The 21,101-nt window shown below is 47.7% G+C and overlaps 1 protein-coding gene across 1 annotated transcript in view; it reads left to right on the forward strand.

Moving 5' to 3' along the window:
• The window catches only part of PPP2R3A (protein phosphatase 2 regulatory subunit B''alpha), a 129,929-nt gene that overhangs the window by 90,860 nt on the left and 17,968 nt on the right, over positions 1-21,101 (forward strand). Inside the window, exons 7-10 of the mRNA XM_067538787.1 lie at positions 7,591-7,677; positions 16,745-16,901; positions 19,958-20,006; positions 20,284-20,370. Of these exons, the coding sequence (XP_067394888.1) occupies positions 7,591-7,677; positions 16,745-16,901; positions 19,958-20,006; positions 20,284-20,370 (380 nt within the window). The remainder of the gene's footprint in view (positions 1-7,590; positions 7,678-16,744; positions 16,902-19,957; positions 20,007-20,283; positions 20,371-21,101) is intronic.

Consider the following 21,101-nt stretch of genomic DNA (forward strand, 5'->3'; position numbering starts at 1 on the left):
AAGTCACCCAGAAGACCAGGAACAGAACGCAGCCACATGACCTCCTTTCTTTCTCCACATTATTAAAAATGAACATAAACTGGGCAAGAGCTGCTTGGCCAATTCTGTTAAAACTCCTTGGTGTCTAGTAATATGTTCTGCAAGAGCTCCCAATCATTTTCCTGTTTAAAATTTTCCTCCCAACCAATTTTATTGGGAATTGTTTTCAACTGTGGGAAATTTACCCTTTTAAAATACCACATACACTGACATGGTGGTAGCTTGTTTGGCTGAGTTGGATATAGTTCCTATTGAACATACCTCTCTGGTGGCACTATGGTAATCTTCTATAACTTTTGTTTTACTCTATTTATTTATTTATTTATTTATAACGTTTTAACAGCTTATCAAATCTTTGCCATGTAAATATCAGAGACAAAATGATAAACATCACAACGGTGAGCTTTTGTTTAGAGCAACATTATACAGTAATATCATCAGAACTCTCTATTTAGCAGGCTGTTACCATGGACAGAGTGAGCCAAGATGTGTTGGTTCTGCAGATTTAGTACTTAGGCAAAGTACGTTCACCTGCAATTAAATAAATAATTGGCAGTGGTTGTTATGGAAAAATGGATGCATCAAAATAGACAAAGGACAAACAGATATTTGGTTACTATTTATTCAGTACTCAGACAAAGTACATTCACCTGCAAAAAACTTGCACACCTGTCCAATTATTTTTTAATATTCACATTTGAAAGCGATGCCTGGTTTCATAATGTGTAATCAGTAATTTACGTGACCCAAGACGTGTTGTTTCTGCTGATTTTATTTAATTGAGTGAAACTATTGATTACACATTTTTTAAACTAGGCCTGGCTATCAAATGTGAATATTAAAAAAAAATGGACAGGTGTACTGAATAACTAGTAACCGAATATCTATTTGTCCTTTTTCTATTCTGATGCATCCATTTTTCCGTAACAACCTACCTCCAATTTTTTTTGAACCATTCCTCTAGTTTTGGACTATTTTTGGACTATAATTTGGAATATTAGCAGCTATTAGAGGATGAGAGATTAATTCTTCAAATCTATTTTTGTGATCATTGCCATGGGGAAGCCCCAGGAGGATTACCAACGGATCATTTGGTAATAAACAGCCAACAATTTGTAATATTTGGTTATGAAACTGCCTCCCAATATTCTCTGTTGGGTTTGTCCATTTGTTGTGTGCTTCCTTGAAGGCTATAGTGGTCTGAGGGCTGAGCCAAGCAGCCTATTGGCAAGCCTGAGAACTTACTAACGAGGCTGCAACCTGCTGTCCCTTGATCTCTAGCCCCTTTAGAATTCCTTGACATGGAGGTGAGGCTTTAAAAAGCCAGCTCCGAAATGACCAAGAGGGAGTGTGAGCGGCATTGCTTCCGAGCCCAACTCAAGCAGAGAGAGTCCCATGACAGAGGGAGAGGGCCCAAGACAGAGTGAACTACCAAGCAAAGGAGAGTTTGGCTGCAGCAAGAGTTCAGTGGCAGGGGTAGGAGGCTGAGGGACTATAACCTAACTACTAGAAGGTTGCCAGAAAAGTCTCATAGAAAAGAAACACTGGGGCAGAGGAGGGAGAAAAGAATAAAACAGCACCCCAATATATCTAAGAAACATACCATGAACTAAAAACCTGCAAGGGTAAATATAATGCAGGCAGGAGTCTAGCAGCAGGGCCATGACTGTTCAGTTTATTGCACTGAATGCAGTATGGGCTCTTGAGGTCAGAGTGGCTAAACTGGAGGAGCTAAGGGACACAGAAAGGTGCACAGAGGAGACTTTCAGGAACACAGCAGAATGTTCCCACTGCCAATTTGACAGCCCCTGTGCTGTTAAGGAGGTTGAAAGTCCCAGCGAAGAAGATCATCAAGTGGAGCACAGGGAAATGCATCATTGCAATCCTCTGACATTGAGGATACTCCTGCTGGGGAGGGGATGCTAGTTACTAGGAAGAATCAGGTACTAGTAATGGGGGATTCAATTATTAGAAATATAAATAGTTGGGTTTGTGATGACCGAGAGAACCACATGATGAGTTGCCTACTGGGTGCAAAGGTTGCTGCTGAGGAGCCAGGGGTTGTGGTACATATGATATAGGAAAAGGTAGGAGACAGGTCACAGGGGCCAAATTTAGGCTATTAGGTAAGAGATTGAAGTCCAGGACCTCAATGGTACCATTCTCTGGAATACTTCCAGTTCCATGCACAGGGCCAGAAGGACAGGCAGACGTGCAGAGGCTAAAATGGATGAGATGATGGGGCAGGGAGGAGGGTTTTAAGTTTATTAGGAACCAGGGAAACTTTTGGAAAAGAAGGACCTATACAGGAAGGATGGGCTCCACCTAAACCAAAATGAAACCAGATTAAAAAGGTAGAGAATTTTTTAAATTAAGGGCTAAGGGAAAGCTGACAGGTGTGGTAGAGCTCATGGTTTGGGCGGAGACACACCTTAGGGATTAATTTATTAAAGGAGGCACTCTATATCCTAGTAAAGAGGAAAGGAAAGAAGTTGGTAAAGTACAGCTATGCGCTAGTGAGGGACAGTCAAATGTAAAAGAGTTCCAATTAATATGATATATGAAAGCAAGAAACTGGATATTGACAAAATGTACAAGTGGTTATACACAAATGCTAGAAGTCTGAATATTAAGATGGGTGAACTAGAGTGCCTGGCAGTAAAAAAGGATTGATATATTAGGCATCAGCGAAACTTGGTGGAATAAGGATAATCAATGGGACATGATAATAGCAGGGTGTGACATACCAGCGTACAATCCAGACCAGTGGGAGGCTGTGTCACCCCTGCCTTATAACCTGGGGGCCTTGCAATGCCTTGCTGTTGTAGCCTCCAACCTGGATTGCTTGCAACCTGCTACTAGCATGTAGGTCACCTCCAGATGTGTTTGTGCAGCTGCAGCCTGCTAGTCATATCCTGGCTCTCACCAGCATGAGTTATACTACAGGGTGACCTCAATGCAGACCCAGTCCCAGATTTCCCCCCAGAAATCTATGTCCTGTACTGCCCCGCCCTCTGCTGGACAGTCCAAATGTATTAAGTCCGTCATTCCTTTAAGGCAGGGGTGGGGAACCTTTTTTATGTCAAGGGCCTGATGGTGGCCCTGGCGGGGGGGGAGAATTCGGCGGCGGCGCGGTTTCATGGTGGCGGCGGGGTTCTGTGGGGGGGGGGGGGGGGGGCAGTGCCTGCCGCCGAAGTCCCCCCACCGCCGAAAAGGGGCAAACAGCGGCAGGGTTTCAGCGGCAGGGTTTCGGCCGCTGGCACTGCCCCCCCCATGGAACCCCCCGCCGCCGAATTCTCCCCCGCCGCTGAATTCCCCCCCGCCACCAGGTCCAGACCAAATGATTTCGCGGGCCTTATACGACCCGCTGCGGGCCGGACTAAATCATTTTGGCCCGCGGGCCGGATGTTCCCCATCCCTGCTTTAAGGGAATAATATCCCACCTTATTATCTTAAATGGAGTTACCCAGATACTTCAACTTGAACACACTGGATTCAATAAAACAATAAAACAAGTTAATTAACTACAAAGAGAGAGATTTTAAGTGAGTACAAGTAATGAGGCATAAAAGTAAAAAATGGTTGCAAGAAAAATAAAGAGAAATGCTTTCTAGTGCCTAACTTAACAGATTATATTAAATTCAAGCAAAGTTTCTCAACACATGCTTCCAGCACAATTACTGACCAAACTCTTCAGGAGCCCTCTCCCAGAGTCCAACAGCTGTTTCCTTTGTCTTTTCAGGTGCAGAGAATGCGATGGGCAGGGGGAGAGAGAGAGGGATGCCTTGGGGTCTTTGCCCCTCCTTTTTTATAGTTTCAGTCCCGCTCTTGAAAACATTTCCATCTGAGAGCCAGGAGACAAAGTGTCTATATGGAAGGATGTTCCCTGCTGTTTTTTTCCCTACCTGTTTGAGCTTCTTTTGTTTTTCCTTCCTGCTTGATGACTCTGTTTACTGCTTAAATACATATTAAGGCAAGCACATATTCCTTTGTTTACAACAGACCTGCGTGCAGACTTCTGTCAGGGCAGTGTTTGGAACATGTGTTAATAACATCATAAGGGAAATTTTATAACTTTACATACAATGTTGCCACACACATTTTATCAGGACAGTATTGACCAGCAAATTATGAATTTTCAAATGATACCTTACTAGGCATACTTTGTACAAAGATTATTACAGTAGTATGTAGGGTGTGAATACTGGGGTGTGTTCCATCACACAGGATACAAAATATATCGGAATGACAGAGTAGGTCGTGCTTATGGGGGAGTGGCATTTTATATGAAAGAAAGCACAAAGTCAAATAAAGTTAAAATCTTAAATGAATCAAGGTGTACCCTAGAATGTTTATCGATAGAAATTTTGTGCTTGAATAATAAGAATATACCAGTAGGAATATATTATGACCACCTGACTGGAATGGTGTTTGTGAAACATTCAGAGACTAGAGAGGTTACAAAGGCACAAAATGCAATAATGAGGGATTTCTACTGTCCTCATATTGACTGGGTACATGTCACCTCAGGAAGGGATGAAGAGAGAAAATTTTTAGACATCATAAATGACTGCAGCTTGGAGCAGCTAGTTCTGGAACCTACAAGGGGAGAACTAATTCTTGATTTAGTCCTAAGTGAGGCACAGGATCTGGATAACATAGATAAACACATAGATGCATAGGTATGGCCATACAGATAAACACGATATGTTGGGGAAAACACTGCTTTTGTAAAGAGAAATCATGCCTCACCAAGAGTTCTAACAGAAAATTTGCAGATGAGACAAAATTACTCAAAATAGTAAGGTCCAAAGCTGACTGCGAACAGATTCAAAGGAATTTCACCAAACTGGGTGTCTGGACAACACAATGGCAGATGAAGTTCAATGCTGATAAGTACAAAGTAATTAATGCATATTGGAAAAAATAATTCCAATTATACATAAAAAATGATGGGGTCTAAATTAACAGTTACCACTCAAGAAAAATATGTATTCCATAGCTCCCCAATTTTTAAAACTCTCTGGTTTGTGATTTGGGTTAAAATCTGGATTATTCGCAAGGTGAAAGATCTTGTTTTATCTCTGGTTGTCTCCCAAGCCCATAGAGTAGCCTTTGCCGAAGAATGTGTATACTTTTTTGGAGGGCATAATTTTTTTATTACAGCATGATAACCTAGCACCATTTACACTGCCATAATTTTCTTGTTCAGTAAGGACCTGGTGTTTAGCTGTGTTAGAGTGTCCCCAGTCCACGCCTAGTTTGGGCTGGTTGTCTTGGTAAAACCAGAGAATATTTGGAACAGCTCATCCACCCTGTTCAATAGGTTTGTACAAAGTAGTAATCTTCTATAACTTCTTGGAACAGAATTTTTAGTTGTCTCTCTTTGCTCTTGTTTCTACTGTTATTAAACTTGGCCCTGTGTCCTGTCAATCACATTTTGGGATTTATGCTCACCACCATGTGAAGTTTTAGTAAAATGACTATTTCATGCTGAAGGGAGGGAGAATAGGATGGGTTCTACTTGTCTTTCTGGATATTTACATGACCTAAGTACTATACTATCTAAGTACTACCTTTTGTTTATGATCACTTAACAGGTATTTCCATCCTCCTCCCTGCCGTTCATCCTCCAGTTTACTAGGGGACAGAGTGGGGGCTGAATGACACACACACATGACCTATGCCAAATAATCTCTGCTAGGTCCATTGTTAACATATGATATGGCATACCCAGAATAATGCTTTTCACTTGGGCACCCCTGCTGGCTGTGCATCAGCCGTTTATTATTAAAAGGCCTGATTTTCAGAAGAGCTGAAATTAGAGTGAATTAGGAATAATAGTGTAATAAAAACTTAAAATTGCAAAACAGTTCTTCAGAATGTTTTTTTTATTCATTAGCGAGAGAAGGTGAGTGAGGTAATATTTATTGGACAAACTTGTGTTGGGTGAGAGAGACAAGCTTTCGAGCTACACAGAACTCTTCTTCATGTCTAGAAAATGTACTCAAAGTGTCACAGCTAAATACAAGATCAAACAGATAGCTAGCACATATTCTAAGGGACCATTCAAAGAGAAGGCTCATTAACACCCTTTAACTCATAGGACAAAAATGGGAATTAGTTGATTACAGATTGTTGTAATAAACCATAAATCCAGTGTCTTTATTAAGACCATGATTTTTAGTGTTTAGCAAAGTTATGAATTTAAGCTCCCAGGCTCATCTTTTGAAAGTGTTGTGCAGATTTCCTTTGAGGATGAGGTCTGATAAGTCAGATATAGAGTGATCACTTTGTGAAAAGTGTTCACCCACAGGTGATAGGATATTTATTTTTTTATCATTTTCCTCTGTGAGTTATTCGAGTGTGTAATGGTTGTCTGGTTTCACTCACATAATTGCTATTGGGGCATTCAGTGCACTGGATGAGGTACACCACATGTTGTGATAGGCATGTGTAGGATCCATGAATCTTGAAAGGTGTGTTGTGGGGGTGTTGATCATTGTAGCAGTGGTGATATGTCTGTAGGTTTTTCATCTGTTGTTCTCGCAGGGTTTGGTGCTGCGTCATGGTCTATAGGGAGTTTGCTTCTTTGGAGCTTGAAGAGATTGGGGGGTTGTTTGAAGGCCAGAAGAGGGGGTTCAGGAAAGATTTGTTTCAGAATGTGGTCCCCTTCGGGCCTGGATTGTAGTTGTTTGATCATACCCCATATGGGTTCCAGTGTGGCATGGTAGGTGACAAATAGGGGTGTGTGGACCGAGAGGACTCTATTTCTGTATTGAAGCAGGTTCTCTTGGGTATTTGGGTGGCCCATTTCATGATGTGATCTACTTCTCTGGGTAAGTGCACTTGTTTGATGAAGGTGGTTTTAGGTGCTGTTACGGTGTATATCCCGAACATTTTCCTTGGAGCATATTCTTGTGGTAACTGAGTGCCTGGCTGTAGATGACAGGTTATTTGGTGTATTTGGGGTGGTTACTGGATCTATGAAGGTAGAGGTGGTGATCTATGGGTTTTTTGTATATGGTTGTTTCTAGAGTTCCATTGTTGAAGCTGACCATGTTATCCAGGAAGTTGATGCTAGTGTGAGAGTGTTCTAGAGAGAGTTGAATGGAGAAGTGGTGCTTGTTGAGGAAATCTATGAAGGAGTTTAAGTCATCTGTCCAGAGGATGAAAATGTCATTGATGTATTTCAGAGTATATCACTGGTTTCTTTGTGCATTTGTCCAGAAATTCTTCTTTGAGGTGGCCCATGAAGAAGTTGGCATCTTGGTGAGCCATCCTAGTGTCTAAGGCTGTTCCCAGGGTTTGGACAAAGTTTTTGTCGTTGAATGAAATGTGATGGGTGAGGATGAAGTGGATGAGTTTGGTGATGTGTTTAGGGTGGATATCTGAGGGTTGTGCATTGTTTTATAAATCAGAATTGTAAATTAATATTTTATTTTAATCATTGACTAAACCAAATGAATAAATTCAGTTCAGATTTACAAACTGGTGTAATTTATGTAGTGGATGCATTGAAGATTACTATTCATTTGTTTACTTTTTTAGGTTATACAGAGAATATTCTACATGGTCAATAGATCCTGGTCTGGAAAAATCACCCTAACAGAGATGAGGAAAAGCAACTTTTTGCAAGTATGTAATTTCCTTGGCTTTATATAAGAAGAGTATGTATTCTAAAATATTTGTGTTCCTATAGCCCCTCCAGAGGCTCCAATTCTAAAGAGAGACTGCAGGAGGTTAGTGAGGACCTAGCCCAGGGTAGGATCCCTATAACACATCCTCAGTAGTGCTACATTGAGGACAAAGATTTAGATCTTGCTTCTTTCTGAAAGGATGAGCTCAGTTCTTTTTATATTCCACACAGTAGAGTCCTAGGTTGAAAACAAGTTAAAGGTGCTCAGGTGCACCTATCACCAGCACAACCATACAAACAAAAATTCTGGACAAATTTTTTAAGTACATCAGAAGCAGGAAGCCTGTTATACAACCAGTGGGACCACAGGATGACGAAGATGCTAAAGGAGCACTCAAAAAAGATAAGGCCATTGCAGAGAAACTAAATGAATTCTTTGCTTTGGTCTTCATCACTGAGAACATGAGGGAGATTCCCAAACCTGAGCCATTCTTTTTAGGTGACAAATCTCAGGAACTGTCCCAGATTGATGTGTCATTAGAAGAGGTTTTGGAACAAATTGATAAAATGATAAGTTACCAGAACCAGATGGTATTAATCCAAGAGCTCTGAAGGAATTCAAATGTGAAATTGCAGAACTACTAATTGTGGTATGTAACCTATCATTTAAATCATTTCTGTATGAGATGACTGGAGGATAGCTAATGGGACACCAACTTTTAAAAAAGATTTGAGAGGCGATCATGGTAATTACAGGACGGTAAAACAGGGTTACTTACCAGTAACTGTTGTTCTTTGAGATGTGTTGCTTATATCCATTCCAATATAGTTGTGTGCACACCACTGTGCACTGGTTCCCAGAACTTTTTCCCCTTAGCAGACCCCGTAGGGTCGGCTTAGGCGCCCCCTGGAGTACCGCACTCATGCCACGGTATATGAGGCACCGCCGACCCTACGGGCCCTCAGTCCTTTCTTTCTGCCGACTCCAACAGCAGGGACAGAGAGTGGGTGTGGAATGGATATGAGCAACACATCTCGAAGAACAACAGTTACTGGTAAGTAACCCTGTTTTCTACTTCGAGTGATTGCTCATATCCATTCCAGTATGGTGATTAAAAAGCAATATCTTGGAGGTGCGTAGGAGTTACCGGTGAGCTGCCCTCATCAGCACGGCTCTGCTGAATCCCTTGTCTTCTCTCGCCTGCTGCACGATGACGTAGTAGGATGTGAAGGTGTGCACCGACAACCAGGTGGCAGATGTCCTGCAGGGGCACCCTCTCCAGGAAGACCGCAGACGAGGCCTGGGCTCTGGTTGAGTGCGCTGAAACAGCCCCTGGAAGCAGTATATTCGCCTGCTTGTAGCAACACTTGATGCAGGCGGTGATCCACGTGGAGATGCGCTGGGTGGAGACAGGTGAGCCTTTCATCTGGTCCACCACTGCAACGAACAGCTGTGTCGACTTCCGGAACGGCCATGTCCTATTGATGCAGTAGGCCAGGGCTCATCTCATGTATAGTGAGTGCCATCTCCACTCCTCCTCCGACCTGTGCGTTTTTGGAAAAAACACAGGGAGGAAGATATCTTGGTTATAGTGGAACTAGGAGACCACCTTAGGCAAGAAGGCTGTATGGGGTCTCAACCGCACCTTGTCCTTATAAAACACGGTGTAGGGGGCTCTGAGGTCAAAGCTCTTATGTCGGAAACCCTCCTAGCCAAGGTAATGGCCACCAGGAAGGCTACCTTCCAAGAGAGGACAAGCAGCGGGCATGTAGCCATGGGCTCAAAGGGGGGCCCCGTTAGTTTGGAGAGGACCAGGTTTAGATCCCAGGGAGGCAGCGGGTCATGGACCTGTGGGTAAAGCCACTTCATCCCCTTGAGGAACCTGACTGACGTGGTGGGAAAACAGGGGCCTCCCCTCTAGCGGCTGGTGGAAAGCTGAGATAGTCGCCAGGTGGACTTTCAGGGAGGCTAGTGCCAAACCCTGGAGTTTCAGGTAGAACAGATACTCCAGGATCGCCTGTATGGGCGAGAGCTCAGTGGTATGCCCTGGGACTCCGTCCAGCAGGTAAACTGTCTCCACGTGGCCCAGAACATGACCTGTGTGGAAGGTTTCCTGCTGCCGAGCAGAATTTGTTGGACCTGCACCGAGCAGGCTCTCTCCCCCTCTGTCAGCCACAGAACCTCCAGGCCATCAGGTGGAGGGAGTCCAGGTCCGGGTGGAGCAGGTGACCCTGGTCCTGGGAGAGCAGGTCATGACGCCTCGGGAGCTCCACTGGTGGGGCGATCGACAGGTCCAGCAGCATACTGTACCAGTGCTGTCTCGGTCAGGCGGGGGCAATGAGTATGATGTCTGCTCTGTCCCTCTTGATTTTCAAGAGGACCTTGGGCAGGAGCAGAATGGGGGGAACGCACACATGAAGGTCCCCTCCCACTTGATGAGGAACGTATCGGAGATGGATCCCAGCTTGCAACCCCGGAGCAAGCAGAACCTCGGGCACTGCCTGTTCCAGGACGACGTGAACAGGTCCAGTTGGGGAACATCCCACTTGTGGAAAATAAGTCACCACCTCCGGGTGCAGTGACCTGCTGAGGCAATCCGCCTTGTCGTTCCTGAGGTGAGAGGCAGATAAGTGAAAGTTGTGCCTCACTGAGAAGTCCCACAGTCGAATGGCCTCCTGGCAGAGAGCCGAGGAGCATGCTCCCCCCTGCCTGTTCATGTAAAACATGGCTGCGATATTCTCCATCAGGACCTGAACCATTCTGCCCCTCAGGAATCTGAGGAACACCTTGCAGGCCAACCGGACTTCCCTGAGCTCTCTTACATTACCACGCATCTGAAGTGTCCGAGATCAGGGTGACCAATGGGGCCAGATCCCTGAAGGGAACTCCTTTCAACACTGCCCCGGGAGTCCTCCACCAGTTCAGTGAGGCTAGGACCCCTGGGGGTACTGTGACCACCCTGTTTAAGGGGTGTCTGCTTGGAGCATACACCAAGGCTAACCACGCCTGTAGAGGCCTGAGTTTGAGGTGAGCCAGCCTCACCACATAAGTGCAGGCTGCCATGTGTCCTAACAGCTGTAGGCAGTGCCTGGCTGTCGTCGTGAGGCATCTGGGTAGCTGAGCGATAATCACAGCCATGGCTTCGAACCGAGGCTGCGGGAGGAAGGCTCTGGCCAGGGTAGCGTTCAAGGTGGCCCCAATGAACTCTATATGTTGCACCGGGGTCAGAGTGGACTTCTGCTCATTTATGAGCAGCCCCAGTTTGGTGCATGTCGCACAGGTAAGGGATACACTGTTCTGAACGTGGGACCTGGACCTGCCCCTGATCAGCCAGTCGTCCAGATATGGGAAGATCTGCACCCCTCTGCGGCGCAAGTGGGCCGCCACTACCGCCATACACTTGGTAAACACCCTGGGAGCGGATGAGAGGCCAAAGGGCAGGGCCGTGAATTGGTAATGGCAGCCAGCTACCATAAACCGGAGGATGCGCCTGTAGCTGGGAAGGATGGAAATATGGAAATACACATCCTTCAAATCGAGGGTGGCATACCAACCTCCTGGATCCAGAGCAGGGATAATGGAGGCTAGGGAGACCATGTGAAACCTGAGATGCTTGATAAATTTGTTTAGTTGGCATAGATCTAATATGGGTCTCAGGCCCCCTTTTGCTTTGGGGATGAGAAAGTACCTGGAGTAAAATCGCTTCCCTATTTCTTGCGGAGGAACCGCTTCCACCCCCCCCCCCAGGAGGAGGGGGGTATTCACCTCCTGCAAAAGGAGTTGCTCGTGAGAGGACTGTGGGAGCAGGAGCTGCGCCCACCGTGTGAGACAGTCTTGGAGAGGTGCCGCCTCAAGCGCGATGCCTCCGGTGCCAGGGACCAAACTTGGTGCCGTGGGGAGGACGAGCTCGACGACTCCGAGTCGGAGTTGCGAGGGGAGCCGCCATGCTCTATCCTCCATGGCTGTCTGGTGGGAGACTTCTCCCCTGATGGGGGTCTCTACCATCCACCAGGGGCACCCAGCGCGGGTTTACCCCAGGACACCAACCCTCTCACCCTCGGCCGAGGGGGGGATGGAAGCGTCAGCATGGCCAGTAAGGCCCGTGCCACGTGGAAAGCCTCCGGTATCGACGGGCCTTGCAGGGGCACTCCGCCACCTCCAGGAGTCGGGGGAGGCTCCCTGCGTGGAGATGCAGGCACCGGAGAGGACTCGATGGGCCATGGCCAGTGCGTCTCCGCACTCGACCCTGCCCATACTGACGGCACAGGGAAGTGTCCGCGCTCCACACGCTCTCCTCATCTTCAGCATCTGGGATGCTGCTCCGTGCCAAGTCAAATCCGGTGCTGGCAGTGCGCTCTGCACCGAGGTGACGCTCGGTGCTGAGGGGGAGCAGGACGGCTCGGACATGGAGCGAGCGGAGCACTGCGATAAGAGCAAAGCTTTAAACCTGATCTCTCTGTCCTTCTGAGCTCACTGTTTAAAAGCCTTGCATATCTTATTCTTGTCTTTCCTGTTTGCTCTTCCCCCAGGCACTTAAGGTACTGAGCGGGTGGTGGGGGAGGAACGCCTAAAACCAGGCGGCTGGGACATAGTCCGGCCACCTTAAGTCCCTCAGGGACTTCTTATCTAACTACACTACCTAACAACAACTTAAAATTAAGTAGGGTACTTTGACTAACAAAGGGTTCAAAGAAGGGGAATGGCACTTGCAGAGAGCAAGTGCTAGTTCCATGTGACTGTCACTGGTGGAAAGAAGGAACTCAGGGGGCGTGGGGCGGGCAGTGCCTTATGTGCCGCGGCAGGCACACAGCACTCCAGGAGGCACCAAAACCAGCCCTATGGGGTCTGCTAAGGGGAAAAAGTTCCGGGAATCGTGTACGCTGGCGTGCACTCACCTATATTGGAATCGATATGAGCAATCACTCGAAGTAGAAAGTGAGAATTGCCAAAAGCCAAGCAGAGAAGCATGATCTGAGGAATGAAAAACCTACCTTATGAGATGAGACTCAAAAAGCGTGGCTTGTTTAGCTTAAACAAAAGAAGGCTGAGGGGAGATATGATAGCTTTCTATAAGTACACCAGAGGGATAAATACCAAGGAGAGAGAGGAGTTATTTAAGTTAAGCGACAATGTGGACACAAGAACAAATGGATAAGATGGCTATCAACAAGTTTAAGTTTGAAATTAGATGAAGGGTTCTAACCATCAGAGGAGTGAAGTTCTGGAACAGCTTCCAAGGGCAGCAGTGGGGGACAAAAAAACTTAACTGGCTTCAAGACTGAGCTTGATAAGTTTATGGAGGGGATGTTATAATGAGACAGCCTACAGTGGCATGTAGCCAAGCTGTGACTGCTAGCAGCAAATATCTCCAATGTCTGATGATGGGACACTAGATGAGGAGGGCTCTCAGTTACTACAGATAATTCTTTCCCTGGTGTGTAGCTGGTGGATCTTGCCCACGTTCTCAGGGTCTAACTGAATTCCATATTTAGGATTGGGAAGGAATTTGCTCCTGGGTCAGATTGGCAGAGACTCTGGGGGGGGGGGGGGCGGGGCGGGTTCACCTTCCTCTGCAGCATGGGGCACAGGTCATTTGCAGGATTAAACTAGTGGAAATGGTGGCTCCTCTGTAACTTGAAGTCTTTAAATCATGATTTGAGAACTTCAGTAACTCAACCAGAGATTAGGGGTCTATTACCAGAGTGGGTGGGTAAGGTTCTGTGGCCTGCAGTGTTCAGGAGATCAGACTAGATCATGATGGTCTGTTCTGACCTTAACGTCTATGAGTACAGAGGTCCCACCCTATTCAGTTTCTGATCTACAATAGACCATTAAAACCACCTAAGAAAAAAACTAGGTTTCAAAAGAGAAGAGCTTAACCTCTGCCACGACAACAACACAGCTGTACTTAGCAGGCAAGCATCGACTTTTATGTCTGGGTCATGGGTTGTGAACCATCCTATCCACCATATCTATGGCTGCATTGTCCTAACCTCCCCCTGCTCAACCTTTTGGGGATCATCTCTCCAACTTCCGAAGATCTTGGGAACAAATCATTTTGGACAAATGGTTTTGCAGTTTGTAACATCGGGCTATTCCATCTACTTCATCTACATTCCTACTCTCTTCCCCATCCCTTTTCAGGGACCCGTCTCATGAAACACTTCTGAGTCATGAAGTTCAATCCCTTTTTCACATGGAGCCATTCAAGCCAGTAGAGGAAAGGGGTTGTACTCCAACTACATTCTAGGTCCCAAAAAGAAGGGCAGATGGAGATCAATCCTAGATCTCAGATTGTTGAAGAATTTCATTCAGACACAGAAACTTAGGAGGATGACACTAGTAGCAATAAAACTATCTTTAGATCTGGACAGCTGATTTGTAGCCCTCGGCTTCCGAGACCGGTACGTTCATGTTGTGATACGCCCAGTCCCCAAGCAAATCCTGCAATTCATGATTAGTCAGCATCACTTTCAATATACAGTGCTCCTCTTCAGACTCTCTGCTGCTCCCAGGATCTTTAGGAAGCTTCAAAGAGTGATGATGGCACAGCCATAATGGTCATCTTCCCCCATCTCGGCAAGTGGCTCCCCAAGAGTCCCTCATATGGTGAAGTTCACTCTGCAGTCACAAAGACCATAAGCCCATTTGACGTGCTAGGATTTCAGTTCAACGGAGAAATGTCCATTTTGACACCAGTTCAATGAACAGCATATATAGGAGTAACCTTGGACACCATGATGTCCAGAAATTACCTACCTATAGATAGATTTATCACACTGACGAGCCTCATTTCTGAGGCTCAAATGAACCTGCTGACAACGGCTAGGATTTGTTTACAACATTCGGGTTATGGCTGCCTGCACCTTTCAGACACTACATCCTAGGTCTTTGCTGCTATCAAGCTAAGTTGAAAACTGTTTACGCTCCCAACAAACACAATCTGGGAAAATTAGTGTCAATCCCTTGAAAGGTTCTGAACTCACTCAATTGGTGGAAATACCTTGGCAAGGTACGTACAGGAGTCCCCTTCACTCTGCCTCTCTCTCCCCCCTGCAACCATAGTAACAGATGCATGTTTAATAGGGTGGGGAGCTTATCTTCAAAGTCATACCATTCAAGGTAAATGGACTGCTCAAGAATCAATTCTCCATATCAGCCTACTGGAGCTCATAGTGGTCAGAATGAGTGCAAACACTTCCTATCTATGATCAAAGGCCAATCCATCAACGTCAGGATATACAACTGGGCCAGCATGTACTACATAAATCACCAGGGAGGAGTGGAACTGGTGCCTATTCCATCAGATCTTCATCTCAGCCAAATAGTTACCAGTTTTTTAGAACACCATCACTAGCAATCTGAGCAGGCATTCAGGGTCATGAATGGGAGCTCAGCGACTCAACTTTCAAAAAGATATTCCTTAGCTGGAGGCCCCTGAAAATAGATGTCTTTGCTACTGATAACAACAGAAAACGCCAGAAATTATGCTTAAGAATAAGTCTGAGTTATTCTTCAATCGGCCTCCGAGGCACCCATTTCTTGTAGGGAATACTACTCAGAGTCGCCTGAAGGGTCACTACTCGAAGAAGAAGGAGAGGTTACTTACCCTGTACAATACAGGAGCTGGATTTCCTCCACTACTCACCCTCCTTCCCCTCTGCCTTGGCGTCTTTGCCTTTGTGGGACTTTGCGGCAGAGAAGGCACTGAAGGTGGTTTGTCTGACATGGCCCCATGTACCCTCAGCATGGGACACAAGGTAAGCTAGGACAAGCTTCCAAAAGTCTGATCGAAGACCCATGGGGCACATGTGCCCCTGAAGTGAAGCCTCATAGAGACAAACATCCTGAAGAACTCCAGGGACTGTACAAACTAAATAACTTCTCCTTCCATGAACATGGTGTACCTGGTGTTGGGCTGCAGGGAAAGGGGCAGGATGAATTACACTTAATTAGATGGGGTGCTGTGAAAAGTTTAACTGTTCAAAAGACTCCTCAGAAGTCTGGGAGCTGCCAAGTGGATGAGGGAGAGGGATGGAGGAAATGCAAGGACTAAGGAGGCCATGGCAGGAGAGAGACTGCTCACAGCTTTTAAATCCTTCATCTAAGCAGTGTGCAATGCAGGTGGGTTCCTTTGAATAAAGGGAATAACTCTGAATTTCTGAAATGGCCTGTGTGCTGAGCTTGGGGGCAACTTGAATTTGACTCTGAAGCTGAGGAGGCCTCCTAGGCCAGCCTGTTTATTGTGTCAACAAACTGTCTAGAAACACAGCCCCCTGACATTCCAGATTCTCATACTGCATCTTAGAGCTTCCAAAACTCATAAGCTCCAAGTGGTAGGGGGAGGCCAGGAGGAGGGAGAAAGGCAGTCCCTAGACTTCCTGGCCTTTTCATTTTCTTTAAGGCCATAATTTATCAGACTGAAGTGGCCATCTTGCCTCCTACTTGCCCTGAAACCGGGGATGGGAAGATGATAAACTGGTAAAGCACTGGTGTGATCCCAGCATGCAAATGTTGGGAGGTGCTGAGACCACAAAGCCTTGGGAGGCTAGAAAGAAAGACGATGGGCAAGAAGAGAAGGAAGAGAGACAGGAAACGGGTGGGGAATGAAAGTGTATAGTACCAGGCTGACATGGCAGCAAATGTCTCTGCATGTCTCAGGCTGATTGAAGGCAGTATTTGCAGACATTGGGGCTAATTCCAGAGGGTTGTGTGGTGCCCCCTCCACCCCACCTTGCTTGTATTCATTATTCCTGAACCCTCACATGAAAGTGGTCGTGTTTACAGGACTATTTGGGGATGAGTGTTGTTCATACAGACATCCGTACTCATGTATCAGAGATACATGTGTAACCCCAGGGTGCGTTTCATTCACCGTTGCTCCTTGCTCATTCTCCTGGTAAATGATGAAAACATTTGAATAATCAGAATCAGCTTGCAAATGGAAAAGGGTTACATTTCAGAGGCAGATTAGTTCACCATGTATAATTTGGTACCCAGCCAATTGCTGAGGCATCTCCTATATAGTCTAGAATTAACTTCCCATCCTACTCATGCCATTTCAGACTCTTGCCCTCCTGGAGGAAGAGGAGGACATAAACCAAATCACAGACTACTTCTCCTATGAGCACTTCTATGTCATCTACTGTAAATTCTGGGAGCTGGACACTGACCATGACCTCTCCATCAACCAGAAGGATCTGGCCAGATACAATGATCAAGGTGAGTTGATCCCCCCTGGCTGGGACATGTGCTGAGGATGGTGGTAAGAGAAACTGTTTAAACAGCTGGTTAAAGTTTAAAGGTGTAGGCTTTTCCAGCCCTAGTCCAGACCTGCACGGAGGCACCGTCTCTCTTGGCTGGAAGAGAGGAAGGGATGTTATGGGCCTTGTGGCCCCCAGAAGGGAATCCCATCTGGCTTTGGGGCAGAGGGTTGTGTCTGGTCTGCACTTCCCCTATCCCACTGCTGCAGTTTCTCAATGTCTAGGGCCTTCTGTGATTTAAAGAGGATTGGTGGGAGCACGCTTGATGACCTCAATCCAGGGGAGAGACAGTTCAAAGGACATATGTCTCAGCCTCCCCCACTGTAAAATAGAAACATCAACATGCCCTGCCTCCCCAGGCATGAAGGCCTGGCTAGGGTGACCATACGTCCCGTTATTTAATGGGACTGTCCCGTATTTAAGCCCTCTGGCAGGTGTCCCGACTTTTTCTTAAAAATTGGCAAATTGTCCCATATTTTCTGCCTCTTGGTCAATGGTGCCAGTGTGTGGGGCCCGCACTCTGAAGGGGCTGTTAAGGGGATGACTGCGGCTGTGGTGGGTCCTGTTGGTCCCTGCTCACCAGCTGCCCGCCCACCAGCGGTGAGTGGCGGGAGGGAGGGTCCAGTGGCCAATGGGATGGGTGTGCATGGCTGGTGGGGGGGTGAGGCCACAGATCATGGGGAGAGGCGGCTCCCCCTGCCAGTCTGCCAGCACAGCCCCCGCCACCCCACCACGTGTCAGTTCCGTGGCTGATCCCAGCTTGGCCAGCAGGGCCCCACCCCTAAGCCCATCTCCTGCCGGCGCTGGCTGGTGCGTGGGGGCAAGTGGCGGCCTCAGGCTGGGTGGAGAGGCCAGGAAAACGAGGCACCAGGTACTGGGAGAGGCGGGCCTGTTCCTGGGACCCAGCTGGGCATGGAAGGCAGAGAGAGTCAATTGTTGGTCACCCCCCCATGTGTGAGAGAGGGATAGAAGGGTGTGTGTGTTGTCCCCCCCACCCCCTCCCCAGGTTGGGGGATGATGGGGGTGTGTCACCCCACCATGTCCCCTAGCCAGTTCTGTATGCCTCTGCATACACACACAGCTCCACGCCAGCTTTGCATACACCCCCTTCCCCCGGGTGTGAGCTGTCGCAGGGGTCTCTCGACCCACTCTTGGCTGGGGCAGCGCAGGCTGGCAGTTGCACTCGTGTTTCTGGTCCATTGTGGTGCCCGGTTCTGGGTCGGGTGAAGGCTGTGTCCGCAGGGGCTGCACCATTGCCTGCCAGAGCATGTGTGTTAAGGATTTGGTGCCAGGTGCCTGCCCGGGACCCTGGCAGGGGCCCCAGTTCATGTGGCATTGGGTCTGTGGGACAGCAGGGTCTGCCCCATTGGGTACTGGGTGCAGGCAGCTCATGTAGCGCCCTGGGATAGGATCCAGGCTGGCACAGCTGCTGGCATGCGTGTGGGCATAGTGCTGATTGATTGATTGCCATGGAACTCACCTGAATATGAGTAATTTTACCAGGTGTCCCATACTCAGCATAGGGAAATAGGGTCTCCTTCGGCCTAACTCATTAATCTCTAGACGTCTGAGAGCCTAGGACAGAGGGTGCTAAACCATCACAGAGACAGCACCTGAAATAAATCCTCTGGAGGAGCGCAGGCTGGCACTGGCTCTTTGGGGTGAGCTGTCCCTCTGGGAAGGAGACATGCACACCACAGGAACCCAGAGGATTGTCCACAGACTTTCTTTAGTGCCTGCACTGCAGCAGCTTCGTGGGAGAATGTCTGAACTCAGCACACATCTCACCTGTGAGACTGGCTGGCTTGCAAAGGGGCCTGAACCCTCTGTGTCACAAACGTGTGCACACCGAAGGTCCCTCCCAGGGACGGTGCCACCATCCCTGCTGCACAGCAGTAATCCTGCAAGAGCCAGCACATGGTGCATATCTTCCTTCAACCCCTCATACCAGACACTGGAAAGTGGCTTCTCAGGGAAGTGCAGAGAGTGACCAGGGTGCCTGGAAGCTGGGTAAACTCAGCAGCTGTGGTGTCAGAAGCCTATATAGAACGGGGACTTCACAGCCTATTCTCCCTGGGGCTGGAGAGCAAGCAAGGATTGAGAGGGGGGTTAAAGACTCTGGAGATGGTTCCATGGTGCCACAAAAGGGAGGCTCGCTCCACCTAGACATAGGCGTTCACAAGAAAGCAGTATGTCAGCCAGACCATAAGTGCCTTGCACAGACAGACAGTGAAGCTTTACTGGGCAACAGCACGGTCAGCGAGCATAGCCTCCAGTGCTAGAGTGCATGGACAGCCAGCGAGCAGGCATCATTGCAGAGCTACACTCCATGGACAGAGCATTGCACAAGGGGAAAAGAAAATGGTGGCAAAACCTATGTGGACTGGAGACAGGGAGCTAGCCACAGCTTGGAGCAGACACACACAAGTGCTTGTGAATTGTTTTACTGAACTGACAAAAACTGACGTGTTTCAGAAATGGCTAAACTGACTATTGTCTTTTGACCCAGTGCAGAATTTTTTTGACTTTTTGATTAATTGAAAATTTCAACCCAATATGAAACATTTTTTCAGTGATTCAGAACACTGCCAATATTAGCCCAGCTCCAGGTCTGAGGGTGCAAGCTTGCACTCTTCCACCATAGTGCTAGTTTCTTTTGTTGAGCTAAACAAGCCGTTTGGCCCTCACTGCCGCAAATCCTCACATCAGTATGGCTGCCCTGGTTCATAGGACACAGCCCCCTGGAGCTAATGTAACATGGTTCCAAGGTTTTATAATCTGGAGCTGCCATATTCTAGGGGGAAAGTTGGGCTGGTGGTGGGATAGGAACAGGAAGCAACACAGGGTGAGCACCTGTGAGCCCTTTTGATCTTTAATAGCTACTGTTTGCAAGCCTGTGTTTATGGCCCATTCTTTTAGCTGCAGGATAATGTCGTCATATAGATTGAGCACGTGCGCACACACCATGAGTCTAGCAGAGGCTATGTATTGAGGCTTCATTTTCTTCCTTTCCAGCTTTATCAACCAGGATTATTGAGCGGATATTCAGTGGAGCAGTAGTGAGGTAAGGAATCGCACGCTGGCTGGGGAAATTAAATTGGAAGGACTTCAAATGCAACTTCGTCTTTGCAGTGACAGGAAGGATGCACTTCCCCTCCCCTGCAGAGCAAGTTCTGGCCCAATCAGCAGGGGAGGGGCTGAGCAATACTAACACACTCCTACGGCTGTAACAAAAGAAGCACAGATGTGCACCAGGTGTGTGACACTTCCCAACGTGTGCCCCACAAGATGCGTTGGGCTGTGCGCACGTTACCATTCACAAGCTGCTTTGGGTCTTGCAGAGGCAGCGACGCTCAGGAGGGACGGATGAGCTACGCAGATTTTGTATGGCTCCTCATTGCTGAGGAAGACAAAAGGAGCCCTACAAGGTAGGATGGCTAAGTTAGCTAGGACATGTGTGAAAAGAAACACGCAGAAAGCTCACGGGATTGCAGGAGCCTGGGTCCTGCTGGTTAGTGCGAAGGCCATGACCAGGGTTCCAGTGGGAGGTAAGGAACTGACTGGCTGAATCACCCTGCTCAGACAACCTGCCTTTACCAGTGGAAAACAGACTTGGCTTTTAACATCACCTTTCTTCTAGCCCTTGGCTTTTAGCGGTGGTTTCCAGTAACATCCCACGCTGTCCCTGTCCCCATGTTTGCCTAAGGATATGTTCAGGAGGCAGGAGACGCTTTCATTTATTTGCTCCATGCCATCATTGGCAGGCCCTGCTGCTACCCTCAGCACAGCTTATTCCTGGGCAGAGGGCAGTGTCCCTGGCTGCCCCACGGGCAAGGGAAGGTTGCTACAGCCCTAGCAGTAGTGGATGCCCCCGCCAGCCAACACCAAGGTTTACACCCCAGTGCCTGTGACTTCACCACCAGCTGCCACAGCCGGTGGCTCCTGCTTCACCTTCATCAGGAGGGCCCTTCCCCATGGTGCCTGCATGGAAGGCTAAGTGCAAATGCCACCAGCAGGCACCAGGCCTCCAGTCTTGATGCAGCCCCCATGTGGCAGGGAGGCTGCTGTGCAGGAGAGGGCAGAGGACCTGGGCACCTGTGAGCCAGCTTTCCCCCACAGGTGGCCCTCCACCTGCCTTTATTGCCCCATGCAGGCTCCT

Source organism: Emydura macquarii, unplaced genomic scaffold (assembly GCF_026122565.2).
Source record: "Emydura macquarii macquarii isolate MOO-44397 ecotype Brisbane River unplaced genomic scaffold, CSIRO-AGI_Emac_v2 contig_499, whole genome shotgun sequence".
Lineage (NCBI taxonomy): Eukaryota > Metazoa > Chordata > Testudines > Chelidae > Emydura > Emydura macquarii.